The 22446-nt window shown below is 44.1% G+C and overlaps 1 protein-coding gene across 1 annotated transcript in view; it reads left to right on the top strand.

Annotated features, from left to right (window-relative positions):
* Window positions 1–325: 325 nt before the first annotated feature.
* The window catches only part of SLC38A10 (solute carrier family 38 member 10), a 92086-nt gene continuing 69965 nt past the window's right edge, over window positions 326–22446 (top strand). Inside the window, exons 1-3 of the mRNA XM_063293400.1 lie at window positions 326–646; window positions 15092–15209; window positions 20810–20855. Of these exons, the coding sequence (XP_063149470.1) occupies window positions 542–646; window positions 15092–15209; window positions 20810–20855 (269 nt within the window). The 5' untranslated portion in view covers window positions 326–541. The remainder of the gene's footprint in view (window positions 647–15091; window positions 15210–20809; window positions 20856–22446) is intronic.

Raw genomic sequence — 22446 nt, 5'->3', positions numbered from 1 at the left:
TTCGAGAGAGGTTCCTTCCGTGGAAAATAAGCCTTGCGTCACCTTCGCGTGGATTTTCCCCTGCGACCCACGTGAAGCAACCAGTTTCAGAACCATCCCTGCGAGCTCGGCTCCACAGCATCATCAAAGAAAACTGTCCGGAAGGGAAAGCGCTCCGCCCTCTCCGCCGCGATCTGGTAGGCGGGCAACTCCTGGCGTCACGAGGAGTTGCTATGGCAACTTCGGTTCCCCGCTTCAATCAGGGAGTCCTCCGGGGCAGGTCCAACGCTGTTCCAGTTGTGCCGCTCTAGGCAACCGGCCCTCTGTGGTTTTGCATCCCGGAAGCGCCAACAGAGCAGGGGAATTAAAAGTGTGTGCGACGTGTGCGGTTGGAGTCGGCTTTGGGGGAGAGTTTGTTTTGGTGGGAGGTTAGTGCTTAAGCGGCGCCTTGACCCCGCCGTAGTCTGGCGCTCGGTGGGGGAGTGGAGCTGTCATTTCCCTCCCTCCTCAAGGCCCTCTTCCCTGTTACCTGCCCGTTCTCCCCCACGTCCTCCTGTTGGGAATGGCTTCCTCCCCGTCTTCGGGTTCCAACTGGGGCCTGATCATGAACATCGTGAACAGCATTGTCGGGGTTAGCGTACTGACGATGCCCTTCTGCTTCCGACAGGTCAGTCTGATTTTGCGCGCGCATCCCCTCCCTTGTTAAGTGTCGTGGGAACTATGAGCCTCCTGCGTGTCCGGGGTTCCCCCTCGAGCCACCTGACCCGTCCTGGCTTCGTCGGTCTGGCGAAGATAGTCTGCGCGGCAGAGTGACCTTTTCAGTAACTGCCCTTCTTTTTTTTCCCGGGCATCTTTGTGTTGGAAAAGTTGCTCCTGTACAATATTTTTAAATTAATAAATGGACAATGAGAAGCCCAGGGGCAAGAGAAACTACTCATTCTAATTAATGTACTGATTTTGTTGTCAGTTTAAAGATGTGGTTGTCTATGGTTCTTATTCCTTAAAAACTGCTTGGTCCTTATGGCCACTTTCTGCCCTCTTTGTGCTAAGCTTTGTGTCCTTTTATTACTTGCTTTAACTTTTAAATGTATTCAGTAGTTGTAAGTTCTAAAGAGCCAGCTTGGTGTAGCAGTTAAGGCACCAAGACAGAAACTGGGAGATCTGAGTTCTAGTCCCCCCTGAGGCAGAAAGCCAGCTGGGTGACCTTGAGCCAGTCACTTTCTCTCAGCTCTAGGAAAGAGGCAATGGCAAACCACTTCTGAAAATCTTGCCAGGAAAACTGCAGGGACTAGTCCAGGCAGTTGCCAGGAGTCAACACTAATTTGGAGTGTGTGTATTCTGCATATTTGCATTGTACCAATTTTGTATATTGAAATTGTCATTGTCTTTGTCTTGAGCAGGGGTTAATTCTTGTTTTTAAGAAAAATGGATTTTAAGCCACTTCCAAACTATTATTTGCTTAGTATTATGTTGTATTAATGGTTATTAATTATATAAAATATTCAGGTTGAACATTCAGCTTAGGAGCAGCAGCATGTAGTGTGAATTGCTTGTTATACTGCCCAAGAATTGTGTTTGATGTTTTCATTCTTATTTCATACTCTTTTTAAATCCAGTTATATTGTCTGTTCTTAGAACATCTATCCTGCAGTATTGATGTAAAAGAGAATAGTATGTAAAAATTAAGATTAAAGATAGACATTTTGGGCGTCAGTGAACTGAAATGGACTGGAATGGGCCACTTCACATCAGATGACCACCAGATCTACTACTGTGGACAAGAGGACCACAGAAGAAATGGAGTAGCCTTCATACTTAATAGTAAAGTGGCTAAAGCAGTGCTTGGATACAATCCAAAAAACGACAGAATGATCTCAATTCGAATTCAGGGCAAGCCATCTAACATCACAGTGATCCAAATATACGCCCCAACCACAGATGCTGAAGAAGCTGAAGTAGAGCCGTTCTATGAGGATCTGCAGCACCTACTGGATGACACGCCTAAAAGAGATGTTATTTTCATCACGGGAGACTGGAATGCTAACATGGGCAGTCAAATGACACCTGGAATTACAGGTAAGCATGGCCTGGGAGAACAAAACGAAGCAGGACACAGGCTGATAGAATTTTGCCAAGACAACTCAATGTGCATAACAAACACCCTCTTCCAGCAACCTAAGAGACGGCTTTATACATGGACTTCACCAAATGGACAACACCGAAATCAGATTGACTACATCCTTTGCAGCCAAAGGTGGCGGACATCTATACAGTCGGTAAAAACCAGACCTGGAGCTGACTGTAGTTCCGATCACAAACTTCTTCTTGCACAGTTTAGGATCAGACTAAAGAGATTAGGGAAGACCCACAGATTAGCTAGATATGAGCTCACTAATATTCCTAAGGAATATGCAGTGGAGGCGAAGAATAGATTTAAGGGACTGGACTTAGTAGATAGGGCCCCGGAAGAACTATGGACAGAAGTCCGCAACATTGTTCAGGAGGCGGCAACAAAATACATCCCAAAGAAAGAGAAAACCAAGAAGGCAAAATGGCTGTCTGCTGAGACACTAGAAGTAGCCCAAGAAAGAAGGAAAGCAAAAGGCAACAGTGATAGGGGGAGATATGCCCAATTAAATGCAAAATTCCAGAGGTTAGCCAGAAGAGATAAGGAATTATTTTTAAACAAGCAATGCGCGGAAGTGGAAGAAGACAATAGAATAGGAAGGACAAAAGACCTCTTCCAGAAAATTAGAAACATCAGAGGTAAATTCCAGGCCAAAATGGGTATGATCAAAAGCAAAGATGGCAAGGACCTAACAGAAGAAGAAGAAGAGATCAAGAAAAGGTGGCAAGAATATACAGAAGACCTGTATAGGAAGGATAACAATATCAGGGATAGCTTTGATGGTGTGGTCAGTGAGCTAGAGCCAGACATCCTGAAGAGTGAGGTTGAGTGGGCCTTAAGAAGCATTGCTAATAACAAGGCAGCAGGAGACGACGGCATCCCAGCTGAACTGTTCAAAATCTTGCGAGATGATGCTGTCAAGGTAATGCATGCTATATGCCAGCAAATTTGGAAAACACAAGAATGGCCATCAGATTGGAATAAATCAACTTATATCCCCATACCAAAAAAGGGAAACACTAAAGAATGTTCAGGCTATCGAACAGTGGCACTCATTTCACATGCCAGTAAGGTAATGCTCAAGATCCTGCAAGGTAGACTTCAGCAATTCATGGAGCCAGAATTGCCAGATGTACAAGCTGGGTTTAGAAAAGGCAGAGGAACTAGGGACCAAATTGCCAATATCCGCTGGATAATGGAAAAAGCCAGGGAGTTTCAGAAAAACATCTATTTCTGTTTTATTGACTATTCTAAAGCCTTTGACTGTGTGGACCATAACAAATTGTGGCAAGTTCTTAGTGGTATGGGGATACCAAGTCATCTTGTATGCCTCCTGAAGAATCTGTATAACGACCAAGCAGCAACAGTAAGAACAGACCACGGAACAACGGACTGGTTTAAGATTGGGAAAGGAGTACGGCGGGGCTGTATACTGTCACCCTACCTATTCAACTTGTATGCAGAACATATCATGCGACATGCTGGGCTGGAGGAATCCAAGGCTGGAGTTAAAATCACTGGAAGAAACATTAACAATCTCAGATATGCAGATGATACCACTTTGATGGCTGAAAGCGAAGAGGAACTAAGGAGCCTTATGATGAAGGTGAAAGAAGAAAGTGCAAAAGCTGGCTTGCAGCTAAACCTCAAAAAAACCAAGATTATGGCAACCAGCTTGATTGATAACTGGCAACTAGAGGGAGAAAATGTAGAAGCAGTGAAAGACTTTGTATTTCTAGGTGCGAAGATTACTGCAGATGCTGACTGCAGTCAGGAAATCAGAAGACGCTTAATCCTTGGGAGAAGAGCAATGACAAATCTCGATAAAATAGTTAAGAGCAGAGACCTCACACTGACAACAAAGGTCCGCATAGTTAAAGCAATGGTGTTCTCCGTAGTAACATATGGCTGCGAGAGCTGGACCATAAGGAAGGCTGAGAGAAGGAAGATCGATGCTTTGGAACTGTGGTGTTGGAGGAAAATTCTGAGAGTGCCTTGGACTGCAAGAAGATCAAACCAGTCCATCCTCCAGGAAATAAAGCCAGACTGCTCACTTGAGGGAATGATATTAAAGGCCAAACTGAAATACTTTGGCCACATAATGAGAAGACAGGACACCCTGGAGAAGATGCTGATGCTAGGGAGAGAGGAGGGCAAAAGGAAGAGGGGCCGACCAAGGGCAAGGTGGATGGATGATATTCTAGAGGTGACGGACTCGTCCCTGGGGGAGCTGGGGATGTTGATGACCGACAGGAAGCTCTGGCGTGGGCTGGTCCATGAAGTCACGAAGAGTCGGAAGCGACTGAACGAATAAACAACAAATGTAAAAATAAGAGTTCTCTTGATATATGAATTCTAAAGTTCATGAAATTTTTCATGCTTTCTCTCCCTGTCATATTGGCTGGTCATTTGTTTATTATAACTTAGAACTTAGACACTGGTTCACCTGTGCAACTTGTTTGGCAGGCACAAAAATGTCATGGAATTGAAGAATCTAGAAAAACTTTATTTGGATGTTTCATAAATTGGAGAATGACAGAAACACTTTTTTGTCATCATTAAAGTACTCTTATATCCATGTGAGAGTCATATAAATCTTGTTTCTTTTTTTTAATTTTCCCTTCCCCCTCACCATTCCTATGTACTACTTTCTTGGATGTTTAGATGCTACCAGATGGTGGACTCCAGTGTGAAGCAGAGTTTAGAAACGTATGCCCCCAGACTGTTTCATATTAAGAAATTACCTGCTAGTAGATACATTTCCTAAGAGCCAGTTTGGTGTAGTGATTAAGGCATTAGGCTAGAAACCGGGAGACTGTGATTTCCAGTCCTGCCTTAGGCACGAAGCCAACTGGGTGACCTTGGGCTAGCTGCTCTCTCTCAGCCCTAAGAAGGAAGCAATGGCAAACCCCTTCTGAAATCTTGCCAAGAAAACTGCAGGGACTTGTCCAGGCAGTTGCCAGGAGTCAACACTGAAGGTGTTGAAGGTGCACGTGCACGCACACAAAAGTACACACACAAAGATAAATTTCCTATGTTTGCATTACATGACTTAGAGGATAGAGAGCCCTGCAATATGTTGTTTTTTTGCAGTTATTAAGAACAATGTATAATGCTTTTTTGCTTAATATGGGATATATTGTATGTGTATCACATACACAGAAGTGAAGCTGCCTGTCCAATGAATAAGTGGCATACAGATTGTAATAAATGAATATACAGCTTCCCTATACACTGTCTTCACTGGCTTGGCACCCTCCAGATGTGTTGGAATTCAACTCTGTAATTCCCAGCCTTTGCAACCGTTAGATGTAATGTTGGAGATAATAGAAGCTGTAGCCCAATACAGTTCAAGGGTGCCAGTTTATCATAACTCCCCATGGAGATAAAAATACAAAGAGCTCTGCTGGCTCCTATAAAAGATTTACTTTGCCTAGAATCCTATTTTCCATTGTGTTAGCCAAATGCCGATGAATAGTCCGTTAATGGGACATGAAGTCAATAGTCTACACCAGTTTTGCATCTTTCAGTTAGTATTCAATAGCATGTCATCTGGAGTTCCCAATTCTACCACACTTTTTAACGCAAAGTTTCACAGCATATTGTCTGTTAGATTGCATATCATATAAATGAAGATAATAGGAAAACTCAGGATAGATTACAGTATATCTGTTGAATTCTTCTGGGATTTTTTTTTTTACTTCCCAGTCTAGCCTAAAGCCTTGGGATTTCCTATCCAAGTTCTAACAGGTCCAACCTTGCTTTGCTTTTCAAAACCAGCCAGGGTCAGCTAGGTGCTACTACTTAGCTGGACACTATCCATTTAATAATTCTTACAAAAAGTCAGCTTGTTCTGAAATGTTTTGATTTGTAGGAATTTATAAAATGTTATAAGCGAAAGGGAAAATTTGCAACCTGATACTTTGTAGGCTTATTTTAAAATAAGTCACACACAGTTGAAAGCAATATAAAGTTTCCTCAAGTTGAGCTTGACTCCTGATGACCTGATGAATACAGTACATCTGTCATGTTCGCCGTTTCAATGTCTTTGATGCATCGTAACGTTTCGCATGTCATTAATTGGATGCGTGTTTCATCTTTCTCGGGAGGATGGGAACGGTTATCTTTTGGCTTTGCTTTGGAATGTATTTGTACTATCTACTGCGCTCAAGGTTACTTTCCCAGGCTAGCAACTCTGACGATTGCTAGCACCTGTGTCGGGCGGGGCTGTTACGAGGGAGGCGGGATACGTTTGCACCAAGGGTTTAAGTTTGTATTTGGCGCGCTTTTGCTCATTCTCAGCTTTCTCTGTATCTGCCTTTAGTACTCTAAATAAATCAGATTTCATTTAGCAGCCTCTTGTGAGTCTGAGTATTTGGGGGCTAGGGCAACCATTACATAAAGCTGAGAATCTAAGTTCCTAACTCCGCTGGCCCCTGTCCAGGAAAGACAAGCGTCTAACCCTGTGAGGGAGAGAGCCCGCGATGACTGAACCCGACATCATGATGATGGAGGAAGGGGAACCGGACTCGACCGTGAGGCAGTCCGGCCGACCGTCCCAAGCTGGGGAGCTGTCAGCCATCCGAGAGGAGGCGAGCTCCGAGTCGGAGAGTGAAGCCGGGGGGCTGAAAACGGGCCCAGAGACCACCGTAAATTCTCCGGGCGAGCTGCTCACCTGGGATACGACCCAAGGAGATGCCACGGCAGCGGGGGGTCCCTCCTGGAGGCAGAGATACCCATTGTCCCCCAACGTGGTGCAGGTGCAGCCAACGGAGGGCTCACCCACTCCGGATCGGATCCGAGTGTTGGAGTCCAAAATGGATTCGTTGGAGGCTATATTGAAACAGCTGAGCTTGGATGTGACCTCGTTGCGAGAGGTCCGGGAAGAATCAAGCCAAAGGCATTCAACCCCCTCTTCCCAGGGGTTGTCCCCGGAACGGCGACGGGTGGTGCGGAGGCGCGAAGGGGACCAGTCGGTCCGGATGGAAATCGCAGCATCGCCAGGGCGATCGCCCCGGGGCCCCGTGCCGCCCCAAGCCAGGGGAACACACGCCGCGGCAGCACCGGTGGTGGGGCGCAGCGCGGCGGGAGGCGGCATGCGAGACTTCCCTGTCAAGTTTGATGGGGACCCGACCAAACTCTCGTTCTTCCTGACGAACGCGAAAGCCTATATGGAAGAATGGGGGGCGTTTTTCCAATCGGAAAAGGCAAGGATCATCACCATTGCCACCAAACTGAAGGGGAGGGCGGCAGACTGGTATGTCCAGATGTGCCAGTCGGAGGCGCCCGAACTGGAAAGTCTCGAGGAGTTCCTCTGGGCGTTGAAGCAACACTTCGAGGACCCCTTAGCAAAGGAGAGAGCAAAGCGAGCCCTGAAGGAACTCAAGCAGGGGTTCAGATCAGTGGCCGATTATGCTTTGGAGTTTAAAGCGCTAGCTGGGAAGGTGGATGACTGGTCCCAAGCCACCATTATCGAGCTCTTCAAGGATGGCTTGAATACAGAGGTGCTGCGCTGGTCCCTGGGGAGGGACGACCCATACACGCTGTATGAGTGGATCCTGCTGGCGGGGAGGGCTGAACATGCACAGGAGATCTTTGCCCAGCGGAGGACCGCCAAGTCGGGGCGGGAGGTGAAGCCCAGCCGCCCATCGACCACCGGGGGGAAACCGGGACAACGACCCTGGGACGAGGAGCGGGAGAAGCGGTACGCAAAAGGCTTGTGCCTGAGATGTGGTAAGGAGGGGCATAGAGTGGCAGCATGCCCGAAGGCAAAGGTGGAGGAACGGCCCGGAAAACCGCCAGCAAAGTCCCCTGCATTGCCGAGGAAGCAAAAAGCTGCGGTGGCTGAAACCGAGGGAGACGATGTAATGTTCTTCGAAATTGAGGGGGAGACCGAAATCCCGCAGCCGGCGGGAAACGCCAGCCACCTGCTCTAAAGGGCGCCGCTGGGCAGGTGGTAGAGGATGGGCGCGAGCCTCCATCGGTGAGTGGCACTTACCGCATACTCATGGTGAAATTGAAATTGGGCTCCCAATCCAAGACTGTGGAAGTATGGGCCATGATTGATTCGGGGTGTTCCCGCTGTCTTATGCACCCCGACGTGGTGGCGGCGTTGGAGCTCCCCACGTTCCCTTTACAGCGACCCATCGCTTTTACTCAGCTGGATGGGTCCGTGGCAGGGGGCCAACCGGTCACCCATTTTACAGGGCGTGTAGCCTTGCAACTGGGCAGTCACCAGGAAGGGCTGTCTTTTGTGGTGGCTCCGGTTGGGGGGCCATTGGTGGTGTTGGGGGTACCCTGGTTGGTGCAGCAAAACCCCCACATAAACTGGGTCTACCGAACTATCACGTTTAGGGATGGGTTTTATCAAGCGGCCGAGGGGAAGGGTGCCCCAGAGGAGATGGTGGGGGTTGCGGCAGCTGCGACTCCGCCTTACCCGGCCTCTCCTCTGGAAGGCTTGCCGGCCGAGTACTGGATGTTTGCTGATGTATTCGGTGAAAAGGAAGCCGATCAGTTGCCCCCCCATCGAAAGACGGACTGTGCCATAGAACTGTTGCCCAACACCCAATTGCCTAAACCAAAAATTTATTCCATGACTCAGAAGGAACTAACTCTGTTGAGGGAATTTGTGGACAAAAATCTGGCGCGCGGATTTATTGAGCCGGCAAATTCACCCGTGGGGGCGCCGGTTCTTTTTCGCCCAAAAAAGGACGGGACATTGAGACTTTGTACGGATTTCCGCGGATTAAATGCCGTCTCAATTTCCAACAAATATCCCTTGCCATTGATAAAGGACATGTTGTCACATCTGGCCAAGGGCAAGATCTTCTCTAAGCTGGATTTAAGAGAAGCCTACTATCGTGTACGGATCAAGGAGGGGGATGAGTGGAAAACCGCCTTCAATTGCCCGTTGGGAGCTTTCCAGTATAAGGTGTTGCCGTTTGGGTTGGCTGGGGCCCCTGGGGTATTTATGCAATTAATCAATGAGGTTTTGCATGAACATCTGTTCAAAGGTGTACTTGTGTATTTGGATGATGTATTGATCTATACTGAAACCATGAAAGAGCATGTAGCTCTGGTAAAGCAGGTATTGTGTAAACTCAGGTCGGCTGAATTGTATGCTAAGCTGTCGAAATGTGCCTTTCATCAGACCCAAATTGACTACTTGGGGTATAGAATTTCTGATAAAGGCATAGAAATGGATCCTGCCAAGGTGCAGGCTATCATGGACTGGGAGAGTCCCCGCACCCGCAGGCAACTTCAAAGTTTCTTGGGGTTCAGCAACTATTACAGATTGTTCATAAGGGGATTCGCTGAGATTGCCTTGCCCCTAACTGAGCTGCTGCGAACCAAAGGGGTGGGAGATACTAGGAGAGTCAAGAATCCCGGAGCGCTGTTGAGGTGGACGCCTGCTTGTCAAACGGCGTTTGAGCGCCTAAAAGCCGCTTTTGTCAAAGAGCCAATTTTACAGCATCCTGATCCCTCCAAGCCGTTTGTTGTACAGGCAGATGCTTCCGATTATTCTATTGGGGCATTGTTGATGCAGAAGGATGAGGCAGGATGCCTCAAGCCCTGTGCCTACTTATCCCGCAAATTCTCTGAGACTGAAAGGCGTTGGCATGTTTGGGAGAAGGAGGCATTTGCAGTAAAAGCTGCATTAGAAGCTTGGAGGCATCTGTTAGAAGGGGCAAATCATCCCTTTGAAGTATGGACTGACCATAAAAACTTGGAGGCTCTTAGTACCCCTCGGAAACTGAGCCCCAAACAAGTTCGTTGGGCTCAATTTTTCAACCGATTCAATTTTCAGTTTAAATTTATTCCAGGGAAAAAGAACTTCTTGGCTGATGCCTTGTCAAGGCAACCTCAGGACTCTGGGGCAGCGCCAGATGTGGTAAGCACCCTATGGACGGCGCCCCAATTGGGCATGCAGGCTGTGACGCGAAGCCAAACGCGCGCGCAGCAGCCGCCCACTACAAGCGCTGTTCAGCCAAGTCCTTTGTCAATTCCCTCCCAGTTGCAACAAAAGTTTCTAAAAGAACTAAAAACGGATACTTGGTTGCTTGCAAATAAAGACAATGTTACTTTTGACAGAGGCTTTGCTTGGAAATCCGACCGCCTCTACGTCCCTGAAAGCCTCAGAAAAGATGTGTTACTACGTTCACACGATGACAAACTTGCAGGTCACTTCGGGTTTGTAAAAACCTTGCACCTCGTTCGGAGGCAATTCTGGTGGCCCACGCTACGTAAAGATGTCAAAGACTACATTGCCTCCTGCACTGTTTGTGCAATGTCCAAGCGCAAGGTGGGCAAGCCCCAAGGACTGCTGCAACCGGTGGCAGCCCCTTCTTCCCCTTGGGAGGAAATCTCCATGGACTTTATTGTCGAGCTCCCGCCCAGCCAACGCAAAACGGTCATTTGGGTGGTCAAAGACTATTTCTCCAAACAGGCGCACTTCATCCCTTGCGTGTCCATTCCGTCGGCCCGTCAATTGGCTCGCCTATTCCTTGTACACGTGTACAGGTTACACGGATGTCCCTCCCGCTTGATTTCGGACAGAGGTACACAATTTACCTCGCAATTTTGGCGGGCGTTTCTCAAGCTGTTGGGCACGAAACAAGCCCTCTCCACGGCTTGGCATCCTCAGACGGACGGGGCCACTGAGGCGCTTAACTCGACTCTAGAACAGTACCTTCGAGCTTTTGTGAATTACCAGCAGGACAATTGGGTAGACCTCCTACCATTTGCTGAAGTGGCTTACAACAATGCAGTGCATCAAAGCACTGGCCAAACCCCCTTTCGGGTAGCCCTGGGTAAAGACTTTGTACCTATCTCTGATCTACCACAACCTCCGGCTGGTGCAGTCACTCCAGATGATTGGACAACACAACTGGCTGACTCCTGGCCAATGATTCAAAAGGCATTGGCAGATGCACAAGCAGATTATAAACTATATGCTGATCGGAAGCGGGCCCCCCAACCGGCATTCCAAGTGGGGGACTCTGTGTACCTTTCAACAAAGTTTATCAAGTCGTCCCAACCTTCAAAGAAACTTGCGCCTAAGTTTGTGGGTCCTTTCCCGATTATCGCTCAGATTAACCCTGTGACTTTTAAACTTGACTTGCCTCATAACCTTAAACGCTTACACCCTGTTTTTCATTGCAGCTTACTCAAACCGACTATTCCTTCTGACCGATGGCATCGTCAACCTCCACCTCCCACCCCCATCATGATTGATGGTCAGCAACACTTCGAAGTTAAAGAAATTTTGGACTCTAGACGCCTTCGCAATTCTTTGCAATATTTAGTTCGTTGGAAACATTTCCCTCATCCTGAGTGGGTCGCTGCACCAGATGTAGCTTCCCCTGTTTTGGTAGCCCGCTTCCACTCTGCTTATCCCACAAAACCGGGTCCCTAAGTGTATTTTTAGGAGGGCGGTATGTCATGTTCGCCGTTTCAATGTCTTTGATGCATCGTAACGTTTCGCATGTCATTAATTGGATGCGTGTTTCATCTTTCTCGGGAGGATGGGAACGGTTATCTTTTGGCTTTGCTTTGGAATGTATTTGTACTATCTACTGCGCTCAAGGTTACTTTCCCAGGCTAGCAACTCTGACGATTGCTAGCACCTGTGTCGGGCGGGGCTGTTACGAGGGAGGCGGGATACGTTTGCACCAAGGGTTTAAGTTTGTATTTGGCGCGCTTTTGCTCATTCTCAGCTTTCTCTGTATCTGCCTTTAGTACTCTAAATAAATCAGATTTCATTTAGCAGCCTCTTGTGAGTCTGAGTATTTGGGGGCTAGGGCAACCATTACAACATCCATGTTTTTCTCTTGGCGACATTAATGAAGGTTTGCCATTCCCTTCTTCTGGGATGTTGTTTGACTTCCCAGTCTAGTCTCCCATTCAACTACTATCCAGGTCTGCTTAACTTTTTCAGTCTCAGTCAAGGTCTGGTACATGATTTGCGTTTGTTACAGACTGAACAGAGAAAAGGTCCTTGTCACACCACATATATCAGCAATGCAAGAATATCTATGTCATACCCCAGCAACAGTTTTGGGAATTGTCATTATAAATAAGTTATTAACACTATCTGCAGCTCTTGCATTTTATCTCCTTCTGACCTTGCTCTTTACTATTTCCTCCTATCATCTAATCATGTGTGATTGACACACACGCCTCATTCCGAAGTTACCATTTTCATACAGGTTAATATTCTATGTTTGTAATAGTGGTCCTTAAAAATTTAGTGCCACAAATGTCTTTTTTAGTCCTGATAAATATGTAGTTCTACAACACAGGTTTTTAGCAGGTAAGAGACTAAACTTGTTGAATAGATTTTTTAAGTTGCTAAGAAAACAGATAGCCTGATGTTGCTTTTTAAAAAAACAATCAATGGTTGGAAAACAATTGTTGCAAACAATTAAAATTGTTATTATCAGAAGATTTCAACCAATGAGGATGTTTTGCTATTGGTTAGTTCCATCTTTTTCCCAACAGATGGCATTAAGAAGAAGCAAAGCAAAACACTTGAGTCATTTAAGTAGGTCTGTTAACAGATGGCACCATGATGTGGTTATATTTTTCACATGTAGATCTACATCAAGGTATTCTTGGTGGAATAGTTGATTAATCAAAAAATAAACATAGTTGTTTGATCAAATTCATACATCAACAGGCCTGCCATTGCCAGCCTTAACTTTAGGCTAATTTAGAAATGAGAGTGCCTGTTTCCTAGCTCCTTATCACTCTCCGTATCTGCTGTTTACAGTTTGCTGTTTGTTGAATATGGAACATATTCGGCAAAGCAAGTGTTAGCTGAGACCACTTGTAACAGATATCTATCCTTCAAGCATTCACTGATTTTATGCATTCCATATAGGGAAAGGGAGATGAGAATTTCTGGAATGATCTGAGTACTCCAGGATGTATGCCTTTAGTTCTTGTATCCCACACAACTTTCGCTATTGCCTTTTCTTATGAAGTTCTTGCAGTATAAAAATAATGGCAGTGCAGTCTTACATGTAATTTCAGAGAATGCAGTTATATTGTGCTTAACGGGGCTTGTTCCCCGATAGATAGATAGATAGATAGATAGATAGATAGATAGATAGATAGATAGATAGATGCAATCTAGAATTCACTTGCATCTCATTTCACTCATTTATCTAAAAATACTAACTATTGAAGTTATACAGCAATTTATAGATAAACCATTTTAAGAAAAAAAAAATACAAATGTAAGCATGAAGATTAAATAATCCTAGAAAAAAGTGTGTGTGGGGGTGTCGGAAGATTTATTGTGCAAGGTAGCAGGGACACCGAGAGAGAGTTTATACCCATTGAGGTTGTAGTTGTAGAAGTCTGTATTTTGTCACTGCCTTCTTTGGGAATACATACTCTTTCTTCTTTACCTGTCTGACTGGTTCTAATTTTTTTCTTTTAGTGCTGAAGGTTTCCTTTATATGAAACAAATGAAACAAAAACTCCATAAAATAAAATCACCTTCAGAGCAAAGAGCACTTTGCTGCACACATAACTATAGGTTTTCCCAGCTGCCCCAGAATGACTTCAGTCCCTTCTAATTCTGTTATTGCTGGTGCTGCAAAGGGCCCCTCAAGCCTCTTGCCTGTGTTTTAGGCCAGGGAGATCAATGTCCCCACTGATAAATAAACAAAGAGCCTGTGTTGGTCATGGGACGTTCAGAGGCATACTTGTTTTTTCAGTACTGGACTTAACAGGAGGTGGACTGCTGTTCGTAATTAAGTGCTTGTGGTTGTAAAAATGCTCACCACCAGTGATATGTGGTTATGCACATGAACATCTGGTCACAGATGCTTTCCCAGTGCACAGCAGCACTTGTTAACAGATGCTGCTAATAGATGCTGTGGTCCTTGGTTGCATGAATGACGTGGTGGAAGATCGCAGTAGTAGAATGCTAATTCCTTTACAACTTCTGTCCAGTAAGGTTGTAGGCATGTAGCCTTTGTATGAGCAGCTCCTATTTTGCTGCATTTGGAAATGGCTGTGATAATCTTCATTTTGTGGAAAAAATGTCTTGTGGCGGGTTTTTTTAAAGGAACATTTGGAAGGCTCTGGATGTTCCACTACCACAGCTACCAATTGATATCAATAACCCTTCCCTTGAGGAAGAAGGCTTTTACAGCTCTTTGGATTTAAAGGGTCCTTAGAGTAGGTCATTGGTTTGTTATGCATGCAGTTGCTAGAAGCTCTGAAGCTGCAACTCCTTTGACAAAAACAGAACAAATAGCAGCTGTGATTAAAATGTAGCACCACTTGTTCCTGTCCAGTGTCATGCATTGTTTTCATAAATGTTCAGCCATTCAGGTTCCCTCCCCCTCCTTCCCCCAAACTCCTTCTACTTCCTCTGCAAATGTGTCTAGAGAGCAAACCGGCACAATGCTTTCAGGACAGGTAGCTAACAGGGTAATTTATGTTTGTGCTGTAAGTGGATAGAACAGCCAGTTTTACTTGTGCAGAGGAGTTCAAACCCCCGGATCAACAGCATGCTAACTTGTTTAACATGAATCTGGTAGTAGCTAGAGACAGATCACTGTTCTGGAATAGGCCCAAAACCTGTCACAACAGCAGGGCAGGAAGGCTTTTTCTCTTCCATAAATTGCTTTGGCTTCCCTTTCCAAGCAAGGAGGTATTGCAACTGAACCATTTAGTAAACAGGTGGCTGCTCTATGTCTTTGCCATAAACTGTGTGTGTGAGAGAGAGAGAGAGAGAGAGAAAGAGGGGAAAAAAATAAAATTGAACTCGTACGTCACATTTTGGCTGACTGCTGCTCAGAGACAAGGGAATCTCCCTTAACGGGCTAGTGTGTGCGTGCAAATAAAACCTGGCAGCCTCTAGGTGACATGGGATGGTGTAAGAATATATAAAATAAGAACTGTATGGGGGGAGGGATGTTGATTATTTATCTAGTACTTACACGATTTCCCCTTCCTGTTTTGTAGTGTGGCATCTTTCTGGGAGCCCTGCTGCTTATTTTCTGCTCCTGGATGACTCATCAGTCCTGTATGTTCCTAGTGAAATCAGCCAATCTCAGCAAACGCAGAACCTATCCTGGGCTAGGTGAGCATGCTCAACTTGTGGGTAGTTTCATGCCAGTCTTGTATTCCAGTTTCCTGATTTACAACTTCATAATGGTGTGGCTGAATTACTCACAGTATATGAATTGTGTCCCCCCTCCCCCACCCTAAATATTCATTTCTCTTCTCCTTTATAGAACAAAATCCCATAACACAGAGGTTTAATTCTTCAAAGATGACATGGAATGCGTTAGTGGGCTAAGAAGAAGGGAATGGTTCAAACATAGGTTCTTTGGAAGAGAGCTGGCCTGCTTCGTGTCTGCTATAAATTGTTGGTCTCTGCCCAAACCCACTCACTTTCCCTACCCAACATGCTGCTGAGGACATTGGGTTCTGCCAGTAGAGACCCTAGCATGGGCTGTGGCCTTCTTGGAGTGTGTGCTTGTGGCAGCTTAAGGGGGAGGTTAAGCGAAACAGTGTTCAGAGTTTCAAGCAGCCAAGAACACTGAAACATCTGCAAGATTCATGTGTGGTTTTTTGGCAAGGCCCAGCAGTCCTCTTCCTCTTAGTTTGTTGTTGTGTCTTGGCACCAGGATCACCATCTATTTTTGACCTCTCCTCTGATTCCCAAGGATTGAGGGGTGGGTGGGGGGGAGCGGCTGAGAAGATACGTGGCCAGGCCTGAGGATTCAAACATTTCTGCTTGGTATGCATTCTCTTGCTGGAAAACAAGTCATGAGCAGGGGTGGGATATTCTCTCTCGGGCTTTCTTTTAAGCGGCTGTTCCAGAAAAACAGCGAGCGCCATTACCCATTTAAAGTTTGCTCACTGCAGAGGTGGAGTTTGTCCCTGGTGGTGGCAGAGGTGAAAGATTCTCATGGCAGGATATGCTGTTTTCTGCCCTCCCACAGCTGTAACCCCATCATGTGTTTCCTGAGGTGCCTCTTGGGGAGTCAGAGTGGGGAATTGGCTGGTCTCTCTGCTGAAAAAGGATTTAAAGCAATGTGCTGTCTCCTTAGTGACTGCTGAAAGACGGATACCCTCAGTTCCTCTGTTGCCCGAGGCTACCTCATTTAGCTGCACAGTATAGGCATTGCAAAATATGTCCATTGGCAGGAACAAAAAAACCAACAAGACCTGTGGTCTTGAAGGTTAAACCTGAACTGCAAAATGTATGGTTTATTATAACTCCTTTCTCTTGAGGGAGAGGAAGAGGGGGATCAAATGTAGCTCTTCCTCCTTAACACCAGATGCCCATAATCATTGATTTCCCCTTCTGTGTCACAATAAGTCTTTATACACTCCCCTTTTGACTGAATACATTAAGTCCTGTTTACCTTGGGTTGTCTGCCAGGAATAAGAGGTTCCCTTCACTTTCTAAAACTAAGCAGCTTAGAAACACAGAAGGGTCAGTAAATGCTTCCAAACTTTCTGGCACATAAACATTAGCGCAGAAAGAAATAGCTTCGCTTTCTGCCTGCCTCTGCCCTGGGAGAGATGCCATCAGCCAAAGCGGGGAGAATGCCTGGGAAAAAGGCATCCTTAGCCCAAGGGAAGGCTTTACTGCTAGAGTCATCCTGATGCATCAAGGTTGAGCAGCTACACACAGCAGCCTTTGTCATTCCCTTTCTTCTACACCGGTCCAGCTGCAAGTGATCCTGGCAGAACCTAAGCTGATTCTGTGGGAGGCTTTGGCAGCTTGGAAGGATGCATGAACGGTTTACAAATTAACTTAATTTAAGCTATGTCTTCCGGAAGAACATTCAAAGCTTTGGCTACAAGAGCCAAAGCAGCTAAGAAACAATCGGAATAAACAAAACACCTCTAAACATTATTTGGAAGGGGGATGGAGGGCAAAGGAACATTTGTTATGTGCCCAGAAAATCAGTAGGGTTTGTCTCTTAGAAACCAAGAATTGTGTTTTACATTTATTTTTAAACTGTTGTGGAGCTAGGAAATTATAATTTAAAATAACGTATCTTTGCCTGTGTATTTTCCAGGCATAGATATGGAGGTAGTACCCAAAGTGTCAACCTCACTTTATCTTTGTGACTCCATGTTCTCCTGTGAACACTAGGAAGTCCCTGCTCTAGAACAGTTTTGCAGACATAGGAATAACACCGTCTGTGTGCCATCAGAATTCTGAAGATGGAGAACATTGTTTGCTTAATTCCCCACATACTGCCATGTTCAAAGGCAAGTCTATTTCTTGAGAGTGCTTTCTATGCCACAGTTCTACTTGCTTTTCTTAATAGTTCAGCAAAGTGGGAATCTAGCTCTCTTTAAGAAAGTTAAAAGGATTAGATCATTTTATTTAGATCCAGATTTGGGGCTTGCTTTATATTTTCATCATTTTGGCTACCAGATCTGAGACTGGTAAGCACTTCGGTGGGAAAAGATGGGGCTGCAGCTTCAAGTACACTGCCTTATGTTGCATGAAATAAGAAAGGCAAGGTATAAATGTGTATAATAGACCGAACACATATATAGTAGTAATGAATATATTTTACTTTGATTGAACGTATTGGAGGTTATGCGTCTACAGGTAGATGTTAGGAGATACGAAAGTATTTTACGTACTTTTATTTATGTATTTAACTTGGTATACTGCTAACTAGAGTCTCTCAGCAGTTGTAAAATAAAAACTGTTTATTATTTACCTGCAATCAATATTAACCATGACTATAGAATTCAGTATGATTGAAATAGTTACAAAGCAATAAAGAAGTCTGAGGGCATGAACTTACCTTTGAGATAGATATGCACATTTTAATGTATGAGACTAAAGCTTAATATTTTCCTCCCCAGTATATCTGACAAACTAAAACTTTGAGTGCGAGCTTGATTGAAAGCCATCTTTACTCAAATATGAAGCCTCCTTGGATACTTTGGGTCAATCACTCTTTTTCAGCCTGATGTACCTCATAGGATTGTTGTTATAGTGATAAAATCAGGGAGACCCTTATATATCCTGCCTTGAACTTTCAGAGGAAAGATGTGATATAAATGCAACCAAATGTTGTGTCCACAGCTATATAAACTAAAGGGTAACCTCTTCCAACTTGGCACCTTCTTATTGCATTGGACTATGGTTCTTGCCAACCACCAGTAGCCAGAATGTCCTATTATGGCCACAGTGGCTAGGGATGGTGTGAGTGGTAGCCCAATACAACTAAAGGGTATCATCCCTAGGCTGGCATCTTGATTGTAATGATCCCTTGCCAGGTATTTCCTGTAGGCATAACTTGATATCCTAAAACATTGTTCTCTTTAGTCACTTCCAGTGTCTGACAGAATCCTGTTTATCCTGTCCACCACTTCTCTAACAAAGAATTTTTCACCCGACCTTACTCCAAAAACTTCCAAGTTCTGTTCTGAAAGGTTGCTATTTTTTTCTGTTATTACCTAGTCAGTTGGTTTTCTTCTAACACTGATGAGATGCCAAATAAAAATCTGAAATGGTGATGGTCTTGAATATGCACAGATGAATGAATAAAGTTAGTTTATTAACTTGTATTTATAGCTGTATTTATTTCTAAGGATTAAGTAGGTTCTTCCTTTTCTTATGACAAAAACAGGCATTTATTCCTAAATATCAGTGGGAAACTGTATAGTCTGACTTACATATTTAAATAACTGCTCACAAGCAGTTTTTCTCATGTGAACAATGGAATGTCAGAGAACATTCTTATAGACAATCCCAGTGGCTACTTCCATGAAGAATAAAACCCAGATTTCTAATTTCCAGCACACCCATTTAACTCAAGTAGCTACTGTGATCTTCTGGAAAGACCTCCCATGAAGTTATACTGAGCATGCAAATTGACCACCCATGCAAGTAACAATTTCCATAATCAGATAATGTATGAACTACCTCTGTGTGTGTAACTTACTCAAAACTGTTAGTATTACTCTCCAAGTCTCGTAAAGGCCTTTCTAAAGCCCCTCTACAATGAGTATTAAAAGAATGACTCCATCTGACAGATTTTTTTTTTTTTTTGAGAGACAGGGAGACAGAATTTGGGCAACCTTCTTTCCCTGCTGGCATTTGGTTATTTTGGCCCTCTTTACTTTCTTTCATGAAAGCATGTGAAGATAAGATTCTCTGATCAACGAAGTTGCTAATCCTTTCTGGATTGTATGTTTAGACTTTTCTAAGGCTAAATAAAGAAAGAAGCTAAAACTTTTGTAATATGAGCTCCCACCCCAATAATCTCTTGAAACAAATCATTAAAATTTATCTTAAGAAAGTTTGCTCTTGGAACTAATTTTTCTGTGCCTATTCTATATTGGAGCTAGGGAAGTAAGTCCACTTTGTACCTAAATGTATATGTAAACAAATGTTTTTAAATCAGAGAAGAACATTGGAAACTGGTAGTTACAAGTACTTTCCTTAGAAAGCTAGTCATGAGATTTAAATTGTAGAATTGGAACATGGCAGCAGATGAAAAGTAAAAGCATAACCAAGCATCCAGGTTTGTGATGGCCGGCCAACTTGCCCCTCTCAGCTAAACTGGGTTTGCATCAAAATTTTCCTTTGAAGTAAATTTGAGTGACTTTTCTGTCCTCCTCCCCTTCCCCACAGATTTACTGAGGATGAGCCATCAAGGACATTTTCATCAATGGGCCTGCCTTTGTTGTATTCTGTTTTCTTACTTGTTTTAATTGAAAACCAGTGATTCTTGTTCAACTGAGAAATTGATTTCTAAGGAGACATTATCCTTGGCCTTTACTTTGTAGAGGGAGGTGCTTTCTCTTGTCTTCATCCTTCTTCTGTTACATTCCTGCACTAGGGTGGCTATTTTTTTAAAAACCAACAACACAGTTTTCCCCAAGAGAATAAGTACATTCTGCAAAGTGAGGTTGAAAGCCAGTTGCCCTCTGTCAACATTTCACATGAATGTGGCATTAGTAATAGTTCCAGTTAAAAAGGTTCTCTCTCAGAATTGGAGATGGTAATTTTCCTCTTACCCTCATAGTCAAATGCCTTTTGAAAATGCAAGCTGGGCTTTCCAGTGGAGCAGTGATTTCAAGGATGCTGATTGTTTTGTGCAGCAAGTAGTGATCAGTGTATGACATAAAAAGAAATCTGTTGGTCAAATCCCTTTGGTGTGGTGGTGAAACATGGACATGGTCAGGGTGGTTGAACATTCCAGGCACCCATCTCAGTCCTCCCATCAGCAGCATAAAGTGGTTCAGCAGCAGTGAGGCAGGAAGGAATAAAAACGGGAACTCAACCGAAATTTTGCACTGCAGTAACTTTTAGCCACACAATCTCTTACGTTCACATATTTTCTTTTCAGTGCCGCCTTTCTTCTTTTAATGGTTACCATGTGTAACTCCTGCTTAGTGCTATTGGGTTTGGGGAGGGGGAGGGAAGAAGAACCTGTTTTGAATCTTTCTTCCAAATTTGTTTTCATGTGGCTTCTGATTTGTGAATGGTATGTCAAGGGGGAAAATAAAGTCCGAAAGTGGTGGTGGGATGGAAGTAAACCAACTCTGAAATATAAAACTAGCAGAACCCTGCCTTCTGAATTGCCTCTGGTGAGTGATATTCATTTTATACATGCCACGTTTTGCACATATGTTTGAATAACAATTGTGATGATGTGTTTTCCCCTCCCACTTTTTCTTTCTTTCTAGCCTTCCATGCCTATGGAAAGTCTGGTAAAATGCTTGTGGAAACCAGGTACTTTCTTTTCTCCCTCAAGATTCAAGTATTTCAAATTTTGTTAACTACTTAATATGCAAGTTGTTCTTATCCCTGAAATTCTGATGTTTTGTCTGCAGTTTCATGTTCTATTTCTACTAATCACTCCTTTCAGGAACTTGGCATATTTATCCAGCTGGGGGTAAGCATGGTGCTAATATAGGGAAAACATGTGATATACATTCACAAGTCCAATTTTAAAAGCTCTTCCTAGGATTTTAGATTCTCCAGCAATCAGCGCTCAATTGCCAGGAAAGCTGGGAGATATGCAGACTTAAAGGTTCAGACAAAACATCGCAGTACTTCTGATTGGCAAAGATATTTACACTTGAGAATGATTCATCTGCATTACAGTTATGTAGGCCCTCCATCTTCTATATATCCAGTTGGCCATTTCAACCATGATAATATAGTATGTATACAGTTGTTCCCTTGAAATCTTGTGGCAGGTCCCTACATTTGTTAAAGATATTCTTAATCTTTTATTTCCATCTTTTTCTCACAAATTTGGTTAAGATGATTGGCATAAATAGCTATATTTTCAGCCTCAGTGTTTTCATGCTGAAGAGGACATTCCACTTGAAAAGCCTGGGATGCATGCACATCTCAGCTGCCCATCCGGATCTATAAATCATGTTGTGAACTGGTTTTTCACATGGGGAAAACAGTTGAGTGGTCCCACTTCAGTCGGAGGAGAGAGCCATGAATAATTCAGTAGGTTTTTTTTAAATCTTGTTTGTGGTTAATTCCATTTCTGTAGAACAAGAATAACACTGGTCCACATTAACAAGTTTGTTGACAGTAATATGGCATGATGCTCCCGCCATCATTTGAAGACCTTTACATCTTCTAATGATACCTTTTCTTTTGGAAAGGGAAATGTCCCAAACAAGATCTTAACACTAGTTCAGCGCAAGCTTGGATTTTAAAAGAGGAGCTTAGACCAAAATAAGAAGAGGCATTAACTTGGATCTTAGTTTGAGTATGAATGGCATCACAAGGCTGCTTTTTATGACTGAGGATTCTCAATCTGTGATCTGTTGTGAGCTACCTAGTCATGTGATCCTGGCTTGCTCCTTTATCACCCAGCTTTGAACTGTTTTGAGAGATGCCTAAAAATATTCTAAGGACTTCATTGCCATTACTCTTCCATGTTAGCAATTGCTGTAATTGCCATTGGGGACCTATGCAAAGAGGGGAAGTGATCCATGCTTTTGTGACAGGGAAAGGTGCGCAGGCTCACAGAATGATGTCTTAATTATACTGCTGTCTGACTTCCTGCAAATTGTGAGGCCTGTTCCACTCTTCACTGAGCAAGTATTGGCTTCTGTCTTGGACCTTCACCCCACCTTTGATTGCGTGCTCAATGAAATTCCCTAGAATATTCTAAATATATTTCTCACTCACATACATGCATATGCACATGAACATCCTTACTTGCACACACACACACGGTCTTTATTGCAAGCAAATAAATGAGTAATATGTTTCTCTCAAAACAGAGCTTCCATCTTATGTCTGGAAAAGCAGTTAAGTTGACATGCAGCAATCTCCTTGCTGACTGGATGCT

This window comes from Candoia aspera, chromosome 2 (genome assembly GCF_035149785.1).
Source record: "Candoia aspera isolate rCanAsp1 chromosome 2, rCanAsp1.hap2, whole genome shotgun sequence".
Classification (NCBI taxonomy): Eukaryota; Metazoa; Chordata; class Lepidosauria; order Squamata; family Boidae; genus Candoia; species Candoia aspera.
Note: the sequence above shows the minus strand (reverse complement) of the source record. Positions and strands in the feature narration are given on the sequence as shown.